At 39.1% G+C, this 23,888-nt stretch overlaps 1 protein-coding gene across 8 annotated transcripts in view; it reads right to left on the bottom strand.

The window, feature by feature from the left end:
• Positions 1–23,888, bottom strand: part of LOC139748206 (F-BAR domain only protein 2) — a 138,001-nt gene that overhangs the window by 81,302 nt on the left and 32,811 nt on the right. For 3 of the 8 annotated variants that reach the window (XM_071661040.1, XM_071661032.1, XM_071661066.1), the window contains exons 7-9: positions 19,470–19,991; positions 11,478–11,687; positions 346–381 (exon numbers count right to left, since the gene is read on the bottom strand). In XM_071661040.1, coding sequence (XP_071517141.1) covers positions 346–381; positions 11,478–11,687; positions 19,470–19,991 — 768 coding nt within the window. The remainder of the gene's footprint in view (positions 1–345; positions 382–11,477; positions 11,688–19,469; positions 19,992–23,888) is intronic. The other 5 variants (XM_071661076.1, XM_071661057.1, XM_071661047.1 and 2 more) reach the window with 2 other exon arrangements.

Here is a 23,888-nt window from a genome sequence, read left to right on the forward strand (position 1 = left end):
AACAGAAACATAAAAAAATGAGCTAGAAATATAATATCCATTGTTCATGGGAGACAAAGGTGTGTCCTCTGCACTACGGTGGATGCCACAACTAAAAGCTGATACTGGCAGGGGCAGCAATTCTAGACTCAGGAAAATAAGGCCCAGAAACTGGGATAAAACTTACAGTCAGCTGATTCATAAGAAAAAATATATATTCATAAATACTTTACAAAAACTCTGTTATCATGCAAAGCAAACTGGCTAAGTTTATTTCAGCTGACCTCTAGTTGCTTCCCAGAATTAATCACAAACTTAGGCATACAAACAAGCCTGAAAATTTAGGCCAGTACGGGTTATACCCACCAAAGGATAAAACTGGTGTTCCTCCTGGTAACGTTACTGAAAGAGAAGACTGTGCTCATGGTTAATGCCCCTAAGGTTTGACCATGTGCACACAGCTCATTCTAACTACAACCTCATTACCAAACACCTTAATAACTGAACTAAACTTATCAAAGTCATGTATATTGTATCTAAACATATTATTCATATAAATATTCATATCTCCCTTATCTAAGATCATAACAAAACTTAAAGACCATCTTCATGTATGAAAATATTTGTTTTAAGCTGTAACTGACACATTCAGTTTTTCAATGCAATAAACTACATAAAAGAATCAGAATGTTTTCAATAATTTCATTTTCTTAGCTCTATATATCATGTCTATCACCATACATACAAAATATCAATAAAAGTAAAAATATAAAAACACCAAATGCAAGCTATCTTATGTGTCATGAGTTAGAAATTATAGGTACAGTGAATCTACTCTAAAAGTTTGTTATGTGAGCTAATACTAAATGCATCTTTACAATCCAACAAAACAAAGCTATCCTGCTAGTTACATGTACCAAATAATAAAGCTGTCTAATCATAAAATTTCAAATAAAAGTAACCTAAAAGGAAAATACAACAATATAAAAAGCCCAATACAAATCTTTATATAAATACTGTATAAACATTGCATGATCAAGCTGCTTCTAAGCATTAAACTTTTTTACAGCAAAAGAAAATATATTCTTAAGGAGCACTAAGTATCATCAGTAGTTATGCTAAAGAAAAAGAAATATTTCTGGAATGTCATTCTGCAGACCAATCTTCAGCATTTATCAATATACTTTCAATGCACTAAACTTAAACTATAAATGCTAAACTACTAAAAGCTCCCCATTACACCATGTCATAATTCACTGTGCACTGAACATAAGCCTTGGAAGTTATCATTTTGTTTAGACAGCTTAAGTGACTTTTGAATATATTTCATACAATGAAAATTGCTATTACTTTTATGCCAGAATACATAATAATATCTAGATGTGGGAGACAACTTACTAATGCGACAAAACTTTTGACTTTGAAATATAAAAATTGAAGCTTTCAAGGATAGTATTAGTCTTCTTTAGAAAAACATATTGTAAACATCATTATCTGAGAGTAAAATACACAGGATACATCATGAAAACATGAAAATTCTCAAGCTGTGTCATTCAACATTTTGAACTAAAAAGTACCTTGATCTTCAATTCATACTTCAAACTATTAAGCCTGAAAATCTTAAGACTTGAATAATCATGTAAAGAATTCTTTTAGATGTCAGTAGTCAGTTTTGAGCTGTGTGCACCTTGCAAAGGAAGCCAGACAAGATGCCCAGTTCCACAGTAAATCCACAACATGAGTATGACTGATCAAGCTGTTTTAAAAAAGCCTTTATGAAGCTACTCTTATCAATTTGACAAATTCAACTATTAAGTACAATTATTGCCCATGGAAACAAAAACAGAAAGTAGTACATTTCCAACTCATAAAAAGTGTTTTCTTAACAGCTATGACCTGCCCCTTTTCAAAAATCAGGTTTTTCACCTCCCTAAAACTTTCAATCACTCATTCGTTCCTTTCCTCTTGGAAGCCTGGCCTCAATGAGAACTTTTCTTCATACTTGGAGCCTTCCTTTCTGCCACCAATGGTGTTAGACGAAATGTTATTACCGAGCAAAGATTCAGTTCTTGCAAAACCCAACTTTCAAAAATTGAAAACTTCCTCCTCATACAGCAAAAGTTGGTAAGTACACACACACAAACTATATTCTGTTTTGACATTGCACAATGATATTCTTTTTCATACATATTCGCCACTTCCCACGTCAGCAAAATAGCGTTAAGAACATGTGTATATATATGTATGCATATGCTGAAATGTATAGGTATGGATATGTGCGTGTGTGGGCGTTTATGTGTATACATGTGTATGTGGGTGTGTTGGGCATTTCTTTCGTCTGTTTCCTTGCGTTACCTTGCTAATGTGGGAGACAACAACCAGGTTTAATTTGTTTATGGATGGGGTTGTTAGGGAGGTGAATGCAAGAGTTTTGGAAAGAGGGGCAAGTATGAAGTCTGTTGGGGATGAGAGAGCTTGGGAAGTGAGTCAGTTGTTGTTCGCTGATGATACAGCGCTGGTGGCTGATTCATGTGAGAAACTGCAGAAGCTGGTGACTGAGTCTGGTAAAGTGTGTGAAAGAAGAAAGTTAAGAGTAAATGTGAATAAGAGCAAGGTTATTAGGTACAGTAGGGTTGAGGGTCAAGTCAATTGGGAGGTGAGTTTGAATGGAGAAAAACTGGAGGAAGTGAAGTGTTTTAGATATCTGGGAGTGGATCTGGCAGCGGATGGAACCATGGAAGCAGAAGTGGATCATAGGGTGGGGGAGGGGGCGAAAATTCTGGGAGCCTTGAAGAATGTGTGGAAGTCGAGAACATTATCTCGGAAAGCAAAATGGGTATGTTTGAAGGAATAGTGGTTCCAACAATGTTGTATGGTTGCGAGGCGTGGGCTATGGATAGAGTTGTGCGCAGGAGGATGGATGTGCTGGAAATGAGACGTTTGAGGACAATGTGTGGTGTGAGGTGGTTTGATCGAGTAAGTAACGTAAGGGTAAGAGAGATGTGTGGAAATAAACAGAGCGTGGTTGTGAGAGCAGAGAGGGTGTTTTGAAATGGTTTGGGCACATGGAGAGAATGAGTGAGGAAAGATTGACCAAGAGGATATATGTGTCGGAGGTGGAGGGAACGAGGAGAAGAGGGAGACCAAATTGGAGGTGGAAAGATGGAGTGAAAAAGATTTTGTGTGATCGGGGCCTGAACATGCAGGAGGGTGAAAAGAGGGCAAGGAATAGAGTGAATTGGAGCGATGTGGTATTCCAGGGGTTGACATGCTGTCAGTGGATTGAATCAAGGCATGTGAAGCGTCTGGGGTAGACCATGGAAAGCTGTGTAGGTATGTATATTTGCATGTGTGGACGTATGTATATACATGTGTATGGGGGTGGGTTGGGCCATTTCTTTCGTCTGTTCCCTTGCGCTACCTCGCAAACGCGGGAGACAGCGGCAAAAAAAAAAAAAAATCTTTTTTTTATACATATTCGCCATTTCCCACATTAGCGAGGTAGTATTAAGAACAGAGGCCAGAGCCTTAGAGGAAATATCTTCACTTGGCCCCCTTCTCTGTTCCTTCTTTTGGAAAATTAAAAATGGGAGGGGAGGATTTCCGGCTTCCCGCTCACTCCCCTTTTAGTTGCCTTCTACAACACGCAGGGAATACATGGGAAGTTCTCTTTCTCCCCTATCCCCTATTTTTTTCTTTTTTCACACATTCACCATTTCCACTCTAGTGATGTAGCATCATGAACAGGTGAATGAGCCTTTGAGGGAAAACTCCTCACCTGGCACCCTTCTCTGTTACTCCTTCTGGAAACTTAAAACAGGCAAGCAGGATTTCCAGCATCCCTTTCCCACCCCTTTCAGTTGCCTTCTACAATATGCATGGAACACGAGGGCAGTATTCTTACTCCCCTACCCACAGAGAGCATTGAAGAATGTGTGGAAGGAGAAAATGTTATCTCGGAGCAAAAATGGGTGTGTTGAAGGAATAGTAGTTCCAACGATGTTATTTGGTTGCAAGGCATGGGCTATAGGACTGTATGGAGGAGGGTGGATGTGTTGGAAATGAAATGTTTGAGGACAATATGTGGCGAGAGGTGGTCTGATCAAGTACGTAATGAAAGGGTAAAAGATATGTGTAGAAATAAAAAGAGTGTGATTGAGAGAGCAGAAGAGGGTGTGTTGAAATGGTTTGGACATATGGAAAGAATGCCTTCTCTAGATCCATAAATGCCACTTATATATCCATCTGTTTTTGTAAGTATTTCTCGCACACATTTTTCAAAGCATATGCCTGATTCACACATCCTCTACCACTTCTGAAACTACACTGCTTCTACTCAATCTGATGCTCTGTAGATGCCTTCACCTTCTCAATCAATATCTTCCCATATAATCTACCTGGTGTACTCAACAAAGTTATGCCTCTGTAGTCTGAACACTCACCTTTATCCCCTTTGCCTTTACACAATGGCACTATATATGCATTCCACCAATCCTCAGGCACTTCCTCATGATCCATACAGACAGTGAATATCCCTACCAACTGATTAATAACACAGTCATCCCCTTTCTAAATACATTCAACTGCAATTCCATTGACTCCTGCCACCTTACCACACTTCATCTTCCACAAGGCTTTCACCACCTCCTCTCTCTTCATCAAACCACTCTACATGATTCCCACTTCGCATATCACCCCGACCAAAATACCCAACATTTGCCACTCTACATGACTCCCATTTCGCATATCACCCCAACCAAAACACCCTACATTTGCCACTCTATCATAAAATACATTTAATAATCCTTCAAAATACTCACTCCATCACTATCTGTTATCACTTCCCTTTCTGCCCCTTCACCAATGTCCCATTCGTTCTCTTGTCTTTCGCACATTATTTACCTCCTTCCAAAACATCTTTTTATTCTCCCTAAATCTTAATAATGCTCTCAGACCCCAACTCTCATTTGCCCTTTTTCAACCACTTCACCTTCCTCCTGACCTCCTACCACTTACTCTTATATATCTCCCAACCATTTACACTCCTTCCTTGTAAGAAATACCCAAATGCCTCTCTTTCCTATTTCACTAGCCACTCTACTTCTTCATCCCACAACTCTACCCTCTCTAATCTGCCTACCTCCCACCTTTCAAATGCTTCCTAAATACCTACTATTCCACATCCAATCTCCTCACTTCATTTGCTCTCACTTTTTGGCATCCTACACTTAATTTCTTCTGGTGCTTCTTCACAGAAATCTCCATTCCAAGCTCACTTACTATTACCACTCTCTTCTGCCTTTTTAATTCTTCACCCTTGCCTCCACAAGATAGTGATCAGACAGCCCACCAGCTACCCCTCTCAGCACATTTACATCCAAAAGTCTCTTTTTTACATGCCTATCAATCAATACATAATCTAATAATGCCCACTGACCATTTCTCATACTTAGATACGTATTCTTGAGTATATCTTCCATTTTAAATCCGGTATTCCCAATCACCAGTCTTTTTTCACCACATAAATCCACAAGCTCTTCACCATTTCCATTTGTAACACTGAATACTCCATGCACACCAATTATACCCTCAACTGCCACATTACATACCTTTGTATTTAAATCTTGTGCACCAAAACTGTTGACACACTCACTCAGTTGCTCCCAAAACACTTGCCTCTCATGATCTTTCTTCTCATGGCCAGGTGCATAAGCACCAATAATCACCCATCTCTCACCATCCACTTTCAGTTTTACCTACATCAATTTAAAATTTACTTCCTTATACTCTTATCACAAACTCCCACAACTCCGGTTTCAGGAGAAGTGCTACTCCTTCCTTAGCTCTTGACTTCTCACCAACCTCTGACTTTACACTCAAGTTGTTTTCAAACCATTCTTCCTTCCCCTTCACCCCTGAGCTTTATTTCACTCTGAGCCAGAGCCAGAACATTCAGGTTTCTTTCCTCAAACATCCCACCTATCTCTCCTCCCCTCATTCAACGGCTGGGAATAAAACCTTCTGACTCAGGTCCTGCCTCGAAAATACAAAATAATACAGCTAAGGAAAATGAGCAAAGCAGGTATGGTACAGAAACCTAACCAGATGTGCCCCAGAAAACAAGCTCTCTAGATAGATACTAGTAACTTCTGGAGGTACAAATTGTTGTCACCCTGTAGGGACTGCCAAATTTATGGGCCAAATGATTCCAACCTGCCCACCATGGCTTGGAGGGTGATCTTCAATAAGCCCAAGCCCCCACTGCCTCTAACTCTGTGATAATCATGGTCTCTTTGAAACAGATCAACTCCCTTCCTACCGGGTCAAACTACAGAGCAACAATATTCTAGTCCCGAACTATGTGTATTCCCCCTGTAACAGACTTAACACTGAAAACCTCTGACAGAGAGAAGGCAAAATATAATCTAGCCATGTTCCAACTATAAGTAGTAAGGGGAGAGAGGGACGAACTGTCATCATAGAATAATATAAAACTCTTAATATGTAACACATTCATAACAATACAAAATAACTAAGATTAAATTCCCCATACATATACCCTGCACTCTAAGCAAATCATAGGACATTTAAATACAGTAGAGAGAAAAAAGCCTGACAAAAATAGGTTAGTACACATCCATATCATTAGTTGCTCCAGAGAATCATAAGGCAACAGTTCTGTATAGCATGCCAGCTGGCTGGATGTTAACATCATCAAACAGTGGAGGTTGGTAACTGGCAGGAAAGACCTAGACCAAGATGTAGACCTTAACTAATAAGAGACAGTCAGTGAGGATCAAGAGGGTTAAACTTTACAAGAAGACAGGGACTTAGAGGTTTCTAACCTCAAGGGATCAGAGAGAATCTCAAGCTTGCAGGACAGGCTGACCTGAGTATGAAAAATTATTCAGAAATGCCACATCTCATACCTTTATTCCAGATGTCGTAAATGCATTTACAGCGCCTACTTTACATCTTCCCAGCTCTTTACAATTATCATATATGTATTTTCTAACTCATCTTTTAATGGATCTAATATGCACTGTACAAATCTCTCTTCACAGTTATCTATATACTTGAAAGCTACCCTAACATTTGCCAGCAATAAATCTGACTCCTTTATACGACGAATTTTCATTTATGATGACAAATTAAGTGTAAAGACAATGTCTAAATGTTTTGCATACTGATTCCACATGTTCAGTTCCTCAATGAGTGTATCTGAATATGTTTTCTTTTAGCTTTCTCCCAGCAGTGCATCATAACATTTCCCAACTTAAGATGAATTCCTTAATGTACGTTTGCATGTGCATTCACATGCATAAAAAGCAAAGGTACATGCATACTCTGGGCCACTAATAACAAAAAGTCAAAACTCTGTACTGAAATTCTCTCCAATGAAATTTTCAATTTAACCAATTTAACAAAAAAAATTGTGTCCTGGAACAGTTTGAAAAATTATCTACTAAAAATCTCTGATTCTAAAAATATTCTGCTTGCAAGCAAACAAAACTGCATACAGCAGTTGTACTTTCACTGTGTACAGTGTATCACTATATAATTACTCGACTCACAGGTTTGCTGCACTCTTCAAAATATGTAATTCTATACTTTTTACTCCTACTGTACTGAACTATCAACAAAACTGTAAGAATCAGACCAATCTTTCTCTGCTATCAACAAAGACAAATGTGTACGAAAAAGTGTGACATGGATTTCTTGATTTAAGCTCATTCTATATATGCTGTTTTGAAATGACAGACAAAGTTTGGAAACTTTTATCTATGCTTTGTAACTTCATGTAAAGGTAACCCCATGCCATTTGGTCTCATTTGCAAATTGTTTGTACAGTAGCACAGAGAGATATTTTCTGGTTTTCAAAGAGAATATCTTTTGATAAACTTCCACAACACATCATCATGAATGTAAGGCAAATATCAATTTCTCAAGTAAGTACTCCAACCTGGAGGGCTTATCAATCTATGTCTAGTAAGACTACAGACATGATGAAATGATACAGGCATGGAAAGAGTTTAGTGGATACTGACCACAGGTTTGGGTCACCTATCCATACTGTAAGAGCAATTACTATTAACTCCACCAAAATACAGTATAGAGCTAAAAGAGTAACTTTGGGTAGTGCTGTTAGAATCATAAAACCAGATACTGTCAAGAAAACACAGAAAGACTGTTAAGTTTCTAGATGGAGGATCAATGTCAAAGAAATGTAACAATGAGTTTACTAATAAAAAATCTAGGAGAAAGCTAAGTCGTTATGAGATGATTTGAAAAAATTTGACAGAAGTTTAAGTGCTCAAGAAACTTTCAGGATAAGCCTTATATGGAGTGAGTGCTTTAACCCTTAAACTGCTCCCATCATTATCTGATGACCCTTATGGGGCTGTTATCACCATCATGTGACAATTCAAATCTTCATGCCTTTGCTTAAATATCTACCCGAGTTATTGTAACATCAGTAATCAACAAAGGTCTCTCATCAGCAGGAAGATGCAGGAAAATAGTCTGATTTTCTTAGTACCCCTACAACCACCATTACATGTGCATGGTCATGATCTGCAGATTGCACATACATCAGTGACCCCATGGAAAATACACAAATGATAATAGAGAGTATCAGGAGGGTTAGTGACATCTGCTTTGTGACTCAGCATTTCAGTGGTTGTCGAATTGCACTCCTCTGATCCAGATAGCTGTCTTTTCTTTCTGCCTCACTAACATGTGGACTTCTGGTATTCTGTCCACAAACAAGCAATCTCTCCTTATCAAATGTATCACTTGACAACACTTAACACACAGCTCCTTTTTTGTAACTCTCCATTTTCCTGCGGTGAGAACTATTCGCAAGCCCTGCCTTTTGGCAAAGTGGTAAGAGCAGCAGACAGTAGTAGTAGGTAGAAACATTTGGAAGAAACATTAGATAGAAGTAGTCATCAAGAACATTAGATAGGAGCCCGTAAACACTGTACTAGACTTGCCCTCTGCCAGTGACCTGATAAGGGCGAGGCACTAAAGGATAAGAAGCGGCACTGGAGTTCTTTAGTTATGGAAACTGTTGCCGTGGCCACCCCTTTAAGGGAGTTCCAATTGGAATAGGCATCAGGAATAGATAGATAGATAGACAGATACGTAGATAGCTATAACAGTGCAGAGGAGAAGTAGCCTCAGACAACTGGATTTCAGAGAAGAAAAAGATCAGGGTAGGAGGTACAGAAACGGTGTTCAAGAGAGGGATGGTTAGAATTAAGACTGAAAATGCTGCAGGTTTAGAATGAAAAAAAAAAAAAAAAAACCAGCCAGGTCTAGAAGCTGTAGCTATAGAAGTGGAGTGGATTCCAGTCCCAAGATGTTGATCAAGTGGGCCCTGGGATCTGTCCAACCTGAATAGGTATAAGACAATAATTTGATGGCTTCACTGCTATAATACTAGAGTACTGAAAGGTGAGAAAAGCTTGAAAAAAAAATATGAGTGTCATGTGTTGTGTATGAGAAAAAAAGGGTGAGGAATCTATTCTACTTACAATCAATGTTGTGCCCATGTAAGAAATACGGGTAGCATGTGATACAAAAAAACATGCCCTCCATGTTCCTCCCTTTTATCTCAAGGTGAATGAAGATCATTTCAGACTTGCAAGCCACATCCCCTCCTCCCACTCACTTTTAGTTTGCAATGCATAATAATTCTAAATACATTCATGTTATCCACCATTAATGCTGTGACTACGCAAGAACAAAGATTAGAGAGCAATAAAAAATAATCTGTCCTCCCCTCTTATTTTGAGCTGTCAACCACATCCCTTCCTCCTACGTACTAAGTACTCCATCAGGCCAATATATAAGATATTGCATTTTTTTGTGTGTATTTTCTACTGCTTATACATAAATACAAGGTAATCTATCATTCCACAAAGGATATTTCTTAAGCACATGGTGATGGAAATTATTTTTGCAAATCACACCATATAGGGGTCATACTATCTACTGTGGCACTCTGTTGCTGCTCTAACTACACAAATACAACAGCCAATATTCAAAGCACCAAGGAAAATGTACATATGTGGAAAAAATGAGTGGTGCCATTAACAATCTTCGGAAAGGATTAGTAGAAATATAGAAATGAGAATGGTTGAAACCACCAATATATCAAACAGTCTGGGATTTGAGAATGCATGCCAGATCAAGGAATCAGGAGTTGGGTAAGTGCAGCCAAAATAAAGAACTATCAAATGGCAAGAGTTTCCATGGGCAATCAAAACAAAATCAAAACTTTGTAACCTGAGTGAACCTTATGACTAAATACTTATCTCAACATATCAAAAAGCAACCGCTAGATCAGTCTGAGAAGTTGGAAGGGACAGAAAGCTGGTGCTGGAACTCCCAAAGCCATATGTTCACATAACTTCTGCATCCCACTACGCCCAGCTAAATTAAGTCAGTTGCTGTGTCTGGAATGAAGGCTCATAATGTCAATGCATTAAACTAGGTAAAACGCTGAAAGCTGCAGCAAAATTTCAGAATATACAAAACAAATAAAAAAAAGTGACAAGGAACATCTGGATATAACTATAGCTAAAACAGTCTATAACATATCCCAGTGGCACAGTGACAATCATTATGAACCATTTAGTTAAGTGACCACCTCTGCATTAACCATGACAAGCAACATGCAAACTGTCAGCATAGCAGTTATGATTTATCCTGTGTCCACAGACTATTATAGATGTAGCGAATTATTCAACAAATCTTTTAAAACCATCACAGAGATGTTCCTATCATTTAACTACTGTATTACCAAGTTTTGGTTAAGAACAATATATGCATATTCTGAAAGTGCTTGAGCAGGCTTTCATTACTAACTTCCATACAGACTGGAAATAGATCTTCCATGAACCCAATAAGGAAGTCTACCAATGACATCATTCATAAAATCCTTTAACAACCAGAAGTTCCATGAAAAAGTGCCCTTATCACTGCTCATAAATTTATGTCATCTAGTTTTCAATACAACCAACCACAAGGAATTCTAGGGTTTCCAAACACAGCATGAAAGTTGTAGAATAATGAGATCTTATTTGTCATCATAATTGTGCTCATTTTCAATGCTAAAAAATAAAACTGAGCTCAAGTCATTCATGCGATCATTAGAGGATTTTATGATTTCCAAACACAGCTTGAGTTATGGAATAATGGAACATTTTTATCATCATACTGACTGACATGATGAAGTTGAAAAATTTCAACAGAACCATTATATTCCAGCACTCACAACACTTGTAATGGTTGGATGGCTCACTAATAACATGGTTAAAATAAGTCAAGTATTCTTGTTGGATGTCAGAGGGAGAAAAAAAAAGAGGACTCTGTGACTTATACACAAAGAACTACAAACCAAATATCATTATTAGTAACCAAAACAACCTTTACAGAAATTTGGGCAACTATGAGATCAAAGAGTCACAAATGAGGCAGATTAACCCTACACTTTGATGAGCGGAATACAGTGCGGGCCAGGCTTGGATCATCTGCTGCTGTGGGGCTGGTGGGGGCACTAGTCACATGGGCTGGGGAGGCCTTAGCTGGGGAGTGTGGAAGGCTCTCTGTACCCCGCTCAACCCCATCCCCATCCTGGCTACCTTCCCCCCCACCTGAGTCACAGCTGGGGGGAGCAGACCACTCACGCTCACTGCGACCTGGAAGGTCATATTAACCCAAATGGAGGGTGAAATTAGTCTGGCCATTTATGGCCAAATGCAATTACCTTCTGCAATACAATCTGCCCTGAATCTGCTATATAATAAGGAAAAATTAGATTAATTATTAGCTTCTAGTGCAACCACAAAATCTTTTAAAATCATATCAGAAGCCCAAAATCTCAACTAAAAGCCACTAGCAGATTAAAGTATCCCAGTCTAGTCTGTGCATATGAATGTCTACAACATGCAAGCCTATTAAATTGAATGTGAGTGATTTAAGTCTGAGTAACATCTCACCTAGACCCAAAAAGGAAAAGAAATGCTTCTTTCACACAAAGAAAGACCTTTCCCTCAGTCATCTCTCATGATTATTACAGAGGCTGTATGTGTCTCTTTCCTTGACTGGATAAATACACCAATGGTTTGTCAAGACTTGCACAATCTTCTCCTTTTTTAGTAGGAAACTGTCTTTCGAAAACTCTTAAATTACTAGTCAAAGAATCACTTTTCAACTTGACTAATTATGCAAGACTAATGGAAACTATATTCTTTTAATAAAAAAAGTCTCATGATTAAATCATTTCTTCATATACTCAACAACAAAAATGGTCTCATAACTATATTGTTTCTATCATTATTAGTATAGATACCACCCAAGAACAAATAATTTCTCTATCAAACATATGCTTAATGTGATCAGTCAACAAGTACGTATATGTACTGAAAGAGAGCATTTGAAAAATCAATAACAGTCTATATATAAATGAATTACACCACTCCTATACAACAGATGTATGACCTGTGAACAAAACCTCAAATGAACTCGTAATGAAAGAATAAAACCTTGCACCTCCACAGATACCCATGATTTGTATCTAGAAGATGATGAATGACTTTTATATCAGTCAACACTTCATATAATTCATATATATTATATATACTACACTAGTTCAAGAGAGATAATTTCATCTCTGCTTAATTCCAATTTCACCAAAACACTCATTCCATTGTGCACAGTCGGCCAACATTCCTACAGTTGCATCCACAGAATCAGACCTTGCACATTTATTTGATCTATATCTATTTTATCCCTAGGGATAAGGGAAAAACTATACGGCCCACATACTCTCTGCATATTGTAGAAGGCAAGTAAAAGGGGTAGAAGCAGGGACTGGAAATCCTCCCCTCCTGTTTTAATTTCCAAAGAAGGACTAGAGAAGAGGGCCAAGTGAGGATTTTTCCCTCTAAGGCTCAGTCATCAGTTCTTGACACTACTTCCCTAATGTGGGAAATGATGAATATGTATGAAAAATATCTATTACCATTAACTTTCCTGCTAATTTTCATGGGGAGGATCAGGTACATCTAGTCACTGAAAATCATTCAAATACATCCTATAAGATTTTCAAATGAAATACCCTTATCATGAGTTAAGTGGTATCCATAGTCATTTTACACTCTCCACAACAGGACTGCTGGTCCTGCTTTGTCTCCATCACCAAAAAATTAAGCTAACATGTACCACACAAATATTCGTCTCATTTTTGTCCTTACCGTCTTCCTGTTCTTTTCTACTACCCATTATCTCATTATGAATTATATGTCTTTCCTACCAGTTATGACCTATAACTTTCTAAGCAGCTGATTTTCTTCCTCCTTTAAAAACTTGAGATAACACTTTTTTCTCTTTTCCTCTTAAAGCCTAACCTCAGTGATGACTTGTGACTATGCCTGGATAAAAAAAATCTTCCACACACCTTCCCAATGATTTCTTCACTCCAAATATTCTTCTCACATCTTCACTCTATATTCTATCCTCCTGATACCAACCATACAATGCGAGTTATCCATCTTTACTGCACTTATATTTCTACCTATCCTGATCTATATAACCAAGGGTTGAATATTCACACATCAGAGAGGATATGTGCTTTCTTTTCCATCCAAACTTCATGCACACAATAAGCATAAATTTCTCCCATTCAAAAGGACTTTCAGTGCAAATCTAATTTTTCTTCCATGCATAACTCTACATTCAACTTGTTTTTTTTCAGCTGCAACCCTTAATGAGCTTCACTTCAACATATCTAAGCTCTTTAACTTCCAGTCTTTTAACATCCAAACTGATACTGCTCTGTGATTTCCTATCCCTTTCATTAACTTCCTGTATCCCCCCATGGGAAATATCACCAAAACATCCCACCATTCTACCCAGCTCTTCTCTAATTTAGTTAACAAAGCATCATCAGCATACAGCAACTGTGAAATCTTTCATAAGTTCCTCTATGACTTCTATGACTAAGTATTACATCATAATCAATCCACCCTCCTCTCATCTCATATAATGCCTCAGTGTCAAAAATATCAAATAATCATGATAACATCCACAACCTTGAAACATTCTCACGTTTGATTAAAACACTCACTCACACTAACACTAATTCTCACATATGCACTACTTCCACTGTAATCAGCATTCAAAATTCTTACATACACACCATATTCTGTCAGAACTTCCTAGAGAGCTTTTCTGTTCCCTTAACTATTTGCTTTTTCTGAATCCGAACATGCTGTACTTTATATATCTATGTCCAGACTGGTTAACTTCTCCTTTTTTGAAATTCATCAAATGCTCATATGCATGATACAGACTACCTCACAGGAAGAAAAGACTGTGAAATAAAGATATCAATAGAATTAATGATTAGTTACAAAGGTTCTGTAAGATCATCTCAATAATTCAACTAAGTTCATGAACTCTTCTGTTTTCACAACACCACTTGAAATCTGACTCTCACTTTGCATACCTCCCCCACCTAAACACCTTACATCTACCATCCTATCATCAAACACATTCATCAGTCTTTCAGAGTATTCACTCCATGTTGGGAGACCTGACTCATAAAGGTAGACAGGTTAAGCAAATAGGGAAACACGAAAGAAGAAGAGAATTCCATGCGTTAACTGGTCAATTCTGGATTGTATATTCTCCAAAAAGAAAACTGTGAGTAGCAGCAGTGACATGTGTACCTCACATACAAACCCTGAAGGTGGGTAAAAAAGAAAACAGTACACAAAAACTGTGGCCAAAATAATACCTGTAGAAAAGAGAGAGAGCAGCAGCATTGTGGAATACAAACAGGGATGGCTGAAGAGAGATAATGACAGAGAAATTAATAAGATGAAAGGCTTTATTCCATTCTGGTTAACAGAGAGCTGCAGGAAAAAATGCTTACAAGAAAAACAATCATGGCACCTATGAAACAATCCCAGCTTTTAGGAAGCAGACATTATGAAGTTGATTAAACAGCGTTTCCAGGACAGAGTGGGGGATATGATTTTGTCAATTATATTTATGTTATTAAAGGGTTGAATTGTTGTGTTCTGAAACTGAACAAAAGAAACAAATGATTCTCGGATAGAGATAAAAGAAGAATTTGAATTTCAACAATCTGAAATTTCACAAGGTTACTGCTTTCCCATTCAGTAATGCTGTACAGGTCTAAACTACGATAAAATTTGTTGTTGTTCTTGCTGCTGATGGTGAATGGTGTCAGTTGTGTAATAAATGTATATATAAGAAGGAAATATGAGTCGGAGGTGGAGGGAACGAGGAGAAGTGGGAGACCAAATTGGAGGTGGAAAGATGGAGTGAAAAAGATTTTGAGTGATTGGGGCCTGACAATGCAGGAGGGTGAAAGGCGGGCAAGGAATAGAGTGAACTGGATCGATGTGGTATACTGGGGTAGACGTGCTGTCAATGGATTGAATCAGGGCATGTGAAGCGTCTGGGGTAAACCATGGAAAGTTGTGTGGGGCCTGGATGTGGAAAGGGAGCTGTGGTTTTGGGCATTATTACAAGACAGCTAGAAACTGAGTGTGAACGAATGGGGCCTTTGTTGTCTTTTCCTAGCGCTACCTCGCACAAATGAGGGGGGAGAGGGATGTTATTCCAAGTGTGGCGAGGTGGCGATGGGAATGAATAAAGGCAGTGTGAATTGTGTGCATGTAAATATATGTATGTGTCTGTGTGTGTATATATGTGTGTACATTGAGATGTATGGGTATGTATATTTGCGTGTGTGGACGTGTATGTATATACATGTGTATGGGGGTGGGTTGGGCCATTTCTTTCGTCTGTTTCCTTGCGCTACCTCGCAAATGCGGGAGACAGCGACAAAGCAAAATATAATAAATAAAGAAGGAAAACAAACTCACTTGAAACAAATGTCATCTTTACCTTTTATCTCCTTATCTTCCTAGTGAGGTGATTCATTTTCTGTGTATTTTCTGCTACTACTTAATCCTGATGGATAATGATGTGGAGGTAGTGATGGCTAATAATGGTGGTGCGAACACCTGGAAGTGATGGTGGAGGTGGGTAACTACAGAGGTGGTCATGGTGGCAGCTGGTAAAGATGGTAGTGGTAGTGGCAGTTGGTAATGGTGATGGTGGATGTGTTGGTTGAAATAGGAAATATAAAATTTTCCTCCAAAATGAAAAGAGGTGATGAGTAATTTACATTAAAATTTTTTCTTAACTGTGGTTCCTAACCCTGTATTTACAATGAAAGCTGCTGAAGTGATATGTGAAACTAAGAATCATGAGACTTCTTGGTCCCTATCTCATGAATGTTTGTGACACCAGTGTAATACGGAAGAGGTAAAGACTAGTTTGCTTTACCACACACATCATCAAAGCGTTTGAAAGAGATAAAAATCATGTATTGAAACATCTGATCAACAATTATTATATAAAACAAGGCTAAAATAGTTGTGTGCCTTGCAAAAGTACATAAACTCAACTTGTTCACCACAATACCAATCAGTTCACAACAATATCATAAATCAAAATCTAATGCAAGGAACAATAATGGACATAGTTTTCCTCAACTCTGCTAAGGCATTTGACAAACTAATTACTGCATTTTATAACAGAATGTAGCAAAACAAAATACTGAAGACAAACTTAAAAGATGAATCTAAAGTCACTACCAACAAATTTTAAAGGTAAACAAGGATGATGAATCTAAGTCTCTAATAAACAAGAGTTTCGAAGTAGCAGCAAACACAACCATGCTTTAAGATGTTCTATCAAGAGAAAGGTGGAACAAGGAATAGCATTGGCTTCAATACCATATATAACAATGATATCAGACACTTACAAAGAAAATAATATAAACAATATTTCTGCAAATGATGCTAGAGCAAATGATTAAATCAGATGACCAGTAGATAATGCAAAAGGATTCAGTATAATCTACGAATGGAGAAAAAAGAATTTAAAGGAATTCGAAGAGGAAAAATACATACAAATAAATTATGAGTTTGGTAAAGTGTGTGAAAGAAGAAAGTTAAGAGTAAATGTGAATAAGAGCAAGGTTATTAGGTACAGGAGGGTTGAGGGTCAAGTCAATTGGGAGGTAAGTTTGAATGGAGAAAAACTGGAGGAAGTAAAGTGTTTTAGATATCTGGGAGTGGATCTGGCAGCGGATGGAACCATGGAAGCGGAAGTGGATCATAGGGTGGGGGAGGGGGCGAAAATCCTGGGGGCCTTGAAGAATGTGTGGAAGTCGAGAACATTATCTCGGAAAGCAAAAATGGGTATGTTTGAAGGAATAGTGGTTCCAACAATGTTGTATGGTTGCGAGGCGTGGGCTATGGATAGAGTTGTGTGCAGGAGGATGAATGTGCTGGAAATGAGATGTTTGAGGACAATGTGTGGTGTGAGGTGGTTTGATCGAGTAAGTAACGTAAGGGTAAGAGAGATGTGTGGAAATAAAAAGAGCGTGGTTTAGAGAGCAGAAGAGGGTGTTTTGAAATGGTTTGGGCACATGGAGAGAATGAGTGAGGAAAGATTGACCAAGAGGATATATGTGTCGGAGGTGGAGGGAACGAGGAGAAGTGGGAGACCAAATTGGAGGTGGAAAGATGGAGCGAAAAAGATTTTGTGTGATCGGGGCCTGAACATGCAGGAGGGTGAAAGGAGGGCAAGGAATAGAGTGAATTGGATCGATGTGGTATACCGGGGTTGATGTGCTGTCAGTGGATTGAATCAGGGCATGTGAAGCGTCTGGGGTAAACCATGGAAAGCTGTGTAGGTATGTATATTTGCGTGTGTGGACGTATGTATATACATGTGTATGGGGGTGGGTTGGGCCATTTCTTTCGTCTGTTTCCTTGCCCTACCTTGCAAACGCGGGAGACAGCGGCAAAAAAAAAAAAAAAAAAATTATAAGGCAATTAACAAAACATCAGAGACACTAAACACAAGCCCAATAGGGAAAGGGACAGAGTATAGCAAATATCAGGAATCATCAAAAATGAGAAGCTCATATTCAAATAACACATTTATGAGCTAGTGATACTGAGCACATAATGAGCAGTATAATACAATACTGAGAACTTTTAGTGACAATACCTACCTACCTACAAGTACTTACAATGAGATTCTGCCAGCATGGCAGGGCTAGTGAGGAGCTTAGGCAAGAACCATGTTATCAAAATCAATAGCCTCACATATGGGAAAAAACATAAAGATCGAATCTGCATGTATTCCTGGTTTCAGTACATAATACTTGAAAGGTAGGTGTGTGTAAATGAAGTAACTCTCTATTTGTTCCCAGTGCCACTTCACTATGGTGAGATAGGCAATTATATATACAAGAAAAGGACAGGAAATTTAACCCTTTCACTAAGGTTACAGCACACATGCCCCAGTGACTTTTTTTTCTGTTCACTGTGACTCGGGCATATACATCAATAATTCTTGAAGTTTATACATTAATGCTTATAGTGACATCCACACACTGTTACCAAAAGCTACAGCCTAAATTGTTTCCATAAAACTGGTCAGCATATGCGGATATGTCATAAAAGCCTGAGCAAGATCTGCACCTCACACTGTTTAATAATCTGCAAAATTGTGGTACTCTTAAAAGATAACAGATATTAGTCATCAAAACTTTAGTAATCATATTTGTTTTAAACAAAAATTCTTTCAAAATACCATACATCTTCCCAAAAAGTCTTAAGAGCATTCTTGGGGTACCTCATTCAATTGGCAGAAAAGCAGGATAAATCAAAAGGCTATAAGCTTGTAATCAATCATAAAAACAAAGTTAAGGATATATCTTTCACAAATATTTGAGAATATCCCACTCAGAGAGTATTCAGTGGGTAAAAAGACTGCCAAAGTGAAAGGGTTAAAAACACTGAAAGATGAAAAGAATCTTGAATGTTTAACCCTCAGAAATAAGAAATACCTCCCGAGTTAGCATCAAAACCTTCATGAGCAAGTTACACTTATGTTTAGAAATATGTACCAAACTTATAAAGAATTTTTAAAACAGAAGAAATGGTGTAGTGGAAGACAACAGCAATGTGAATCAAGCAAGATTTGCAGATAGCACAACACACTAACCCAGCTTCAGGCAAAATCTTGTGGATATTCTCTCTCGTTCATTCGATATCTATCCAACCAACAATGTTCTCTTAATCACTCACTCTTTTCATTCATACAATCATTATGACAAGTACTGTGTTATACATTTTTTTTTCCTTGAGGGGCAATGAATTCCTGTAAAGAAAAGTATAATCAGGAGATGACAGAGGAATGTCTTTCTTAGTTGCACCTACTTTATCTAGTTGAATATGATATTCTTGGCCTAAATATGGTTGATATACATTCAGCTCTAGTGGTACCTGAAATAATATCGTGTACATCCTACGTGTTGCCACAGAGCCAGTAACACAAGAGCACATAGACCAACCACATACCAGCAGAAGAGGTGGACGCCACAAACAGGTTGAGCAGAGAGGTGGTGCGACGGGATGGTTTGTTGTTGCTAGTGCCACAGCTGACGCTGCCTCTACTGGTGGCAGTGCTTACTGTTGTAACAGTTGTTTTTACTTCTGAAGAACAGCTGGGATCCTGGGTGAATGTGCTTGTGTTTTTGGTACTAGTGATGGAGGGGACAGGACTGACAGTGACCCCACTGTTGTTCCCCCCACAACCCCCTCGACTACCAGAGCCTGCTGTGGTGGTCGAGGGAGAAGATCGTATGGTAACCCTGGACATGGAAAACATTGAGGCACGCTCCCGTAACAACTTTTTACCACTTTCCTTCCTACAAGGCTTTGTGACAACCACAGTACCTCCAGCTAAGACGCTACCGCTGGAGCTACCCCCGCCACCCCCGCCATCCTCTGCAGATGATTTGGACTGATCAGCTGGTTCAGGTGACTGCTGGCCAGATACGGCTGACCCTAATGAACCTGCATCCTCAAACACCATTGCATCTGAAAAATATGGTCATTTGATACAAACTACTATCAATTCATTTCAATAATTTTCAATGAATCATCTAAAAAAATGTTATTTTGCAATACAAAGAATATAGCCTGGAAGAAGTTATTTAGGTACAGATGATTACAAAAGGACAGGATTATTCCACAAAAATTATTTGGTTCAAAAGCTGGGAGGTCAATATCCACTGAATTGCAATCATTCTGAAAATAGAGAATATGAGTAGAAGAAAATGTAAACAAAATCAAACAAAACAAAGACGAGGTGAAAAGGCTGAGACTAGAAGTGTGTATGTGAAACAAAATCATAAAAGACTAATAAGCAAATCAACCAGTTTTGAGGAGATTCATCAATCTAACTATCTATCTATATCTCTGATGCCTGTTCCCTCTGAGAACTCCCATTTAGTGGGTGGCCACTAAGTAGAGGGAGTTAAACGCTGTTGCAAAAAACTGAATGCCAAACATGTTGAGGTGGGATTGTATAAGGAGAAATTTTGTTTCACAGTGAAGGTGTTGGGTGCTTGTGGAGTCACTTATTGTTCTGAGTGCTCTGTTTTGTTTGGTTAACAGCTTTGTTGTATTTGTTTCTAACAGGGTGGATGAATAGGTAGGTGATGCATAGTTTAGGGTTGAGTGGATGAACTACTTGCAGAGGATACTGAGTGATTCTTTTTCTTGTCCAAATCTGGTACCAGTAAGAGTTCCGGGAAGTGCTTAGTTTGTCTGTCACTTTTATTTCGATATCTGTGAAGTGGGTATTAAATGTCAGGTTGCGTCATATATGATGCCAACATTAATAGGTGTTTCATAGAGCGTAAGCAATCAGCCATTCCAGGCAACATGAGAGCACAGATTCGTACCTGTGTAAGATTAAAAGGGTAACTGAAAAGTTCTGTTGGGCTAAAGACATTCTGTTCTACGTAAACCAGTGCTCCAATTGTGAAATTTAGTGCATGATTGTTGCATAGTAAGGCAGACAGTATGAACTACGTACATGGGTATATATGTATATGTCTGTGTGTATATATATATAGGGAGCGGGGGGCTGGAAATCCTCCCCTCTCATTTTTTTTTTTTTTTTTTTTTTTTTTTCCAAAAGAAGGAACAGAGGGGGCCAGGTGAGAATATTCCAAAAAAGGCCCAGTCCTCTGTTCTTAACGCTACCTCGCTAACGCGGGAAATGGCAAATAGTTTAAAAGAAAGAAAGAAAAAAAAAAAAAAAAAAAAAATATATATATATATATATATATATATATATATATATGTGTGTTTATTATCCCTGGGGATAGGGGATTAAGAATACTTCCCACGTATTCCCTGCGTGTCGTAGAAGGCGACTAAAAGGGGAGGGAGCGGGGGGCTGGAAATCCTCCCCTCTCGTATTTTTTTTTTTTAATTTTCCAATAGAAGGAACAGAGGGGGCCAGGTGAGGATATTCCAAAAAAGGCCCAGTCCTCTGTTCTTAACGCTACCTCGCTAACGCGGGAAATGGCAAATAGTTTAAAAGAAAAAAAAGCTTTGTGTTTATATATATGGCAGTGGATGGAACCATGGAAGCGGAAGTGAATCATAGGGTGGGGGAGGGGGCAAAAATCCTGGGAGCCTTGAAGAATGTGTGGAAGTCGAGAACATTATCTCGGAAAGCAAAAATGGATATGTTTGAAGGAATAGTGGTTCCAACAATGTTGTATGGTTGTGAGGCGTGGGCTATGGATAGAGTTGTGCGCAGGAGGGTGGATGTGCTGGAAATGATATGTTTGAGGACAATGTGTGGTGTAAGGTGGTTTGATCGAGTAATTAATGTAAGGGTAAGAGAGATGTGTGGAAATAAAAAGAGCGTGGTTGAGAGAGCAGAAGAGGGTGTTTTGAAATGGTTTGGGCACATGGAGAGAATGAGTGAGGAAAGATTGACCAAGAGGATATATATGTGTCGGAGGTGGAGGGAACGAGGAGAAGTGGGAGACCAAATTGGAGGTGGAAAGATGGAGTGAAAAAGATTTTGAGTGATCGGGGCCTGAACATGCAGGAGGGTGAAAGGCGGGCAAGGAATAGAGTGAATTGGATCAATGTGGTATATCGGGATTGACGTGCTGTCAGTGGATTGAATCAGGGCATGTGAAGCGTCTGGGGTAAACCATGGAAAGTTGTGTGGGGCCTGGATGTGGAAAGGGAGCTGTGGTTTCGGGCATTATTGCATGACAGCTAGAGACTGAGTGTGAACAAATGGGGCCTTTGTTGTCTTTTCCTAGCGCTACCTCGCACACATGAGGGGGGAGGGGGATGGTATTCCATGTGTGGCGGGGTGGCGATGGGAATGAATAAAGGCAGACAGTGTGAATTGTGTGCATGGGTATATATGTATGTGTCTGTGTGTGTATATATACGTGTACATTGAGATGTATAAGTATGTATATTTGCATGTGGATGTGTATGTATATACATGTGTATGGGGGTGGGTTGGGCCATTTCTTTCGTCTGTTTCCTTGCGCTACCTCGCAAACGCAGGAGACAGCGACAAAGCAAAATGAATAAATAAATATATATAAATTCTTTTCTTTCAAACTATTCGCCATTTCCCACGTTAGCAAGGTAGCGTTAAGAACAGAGGACTGGGCCTTTGAGGGAATATCCTTACCTGGCCCCCCTCTCTGTTCCTTCTTTTAGAAAATTGAAAAAAATGAGAGGGGAGGATTTCCAGCCACCCGCTCCCTCCCCTTTTAGTCGCCTTCTACGACATGCAGGGAATACATGGGAAGTACTCTTTCTCCCCTAACCCCAGGGATATATATATATGTATATAGGTTTGCGGCAGGGGTGTGTGATGTCTCCATGGTTGTTTAATTTGTTTATGGATGGGGTTGTTAGGGAGGTAAATGCAAGAGTTTTGGAAAGAGGGGCAAGTATGAAGTCTGTTGGGGATGAGAGAGCTTGGGAAAAGAGTCAGTTGTTGTTCGCTGATGATACAGCGCTGGTGGCTGATTCATGTGAGAAACTGCAGAAGCTGGTGACTGAGTTTGGTAAAGTGTGTGAAAGAAGAAAGTTAAGAGTAAATGTGAATAAGAGCAAGGTTATTAGGTACAGTAGGGTTGAGGGTCAAGTCAATTGGGAGGTAAGTTTGAATGGAGAAAAACTGGAGGAAGTAAAGTGTTTTAGATATCTGGGAGTGGATCTGGCAGCGGATGTAACCATGGAAGCGGAAGTGGATCATAGGGTGGGGGAGGGGGCGAAAATCCTGGGAGCCTTGAAGAATGTGTGGAAGTCGAGAACATTATCTCAGAAAGCAAAAATGGGTATGTTTGAAGGAATAGTGGTTCCAACAATGTTGTATGGTTGCGAGGCGTGGGCTATGGATAGAGTTGTGCGCAGGAGGATGGATGTGCTGGAAATGAGATGTTTGAGGACAATGTGTGGTGTGAGGTGGTTTGATCGAGTAAGTAACGTAAGGGTAAGAGAGATGTGTGGAAATAAAAAGAGCGTGGTTGAGAGAGCAGAAGAGGGTGTTTTGAAATGGTTTGGGCACATGGAGAGAATGAGTGAGGAAAGATTGACCAAGAGGATACATGTGTCGGAGGTGGAGGGAACGAGGAGAAGTGGGAGACCAAATTGGAGGTGGAAAGATGGAGTGAAAAAGATTTTGTGTGATCGGGGCCTGAACATGCAGGAGGGTGAAAGGAGGGCAAGGAATAGAGTGAACTGGATCGATGTGGTATACCGGGGTTGACGTGCTGTCAGTGGATTGAATCAGGGCATGTGAAGCGTCTGGGGTAAACCATGGAAAGCTGTGTAGGTATGTATATTTGCGTGTGTGGACATATGTATATACATGTGTATGGGGGTGGGTTGGGCCATTTCTTTCGTCTGTTTCCTTGCGCTACCTCGCAAACGCGG

Source organism: Panulirus ornatus, chromosome 5 (assembly GCF_036320965.1).
Source record: "Panulirus ornatus isolate Po-2019 chromosome 5, ASM3632096v1, whole genome shotgun sequence".
In the NCBI taxonomy this organism is placed as follows: domain Eukaryota; kingdom Metazoa; phylum Arthropoda; class Malacostraca; order Decapoda; family Palinuridae; genus Panulirus; species Panulirus ornatus.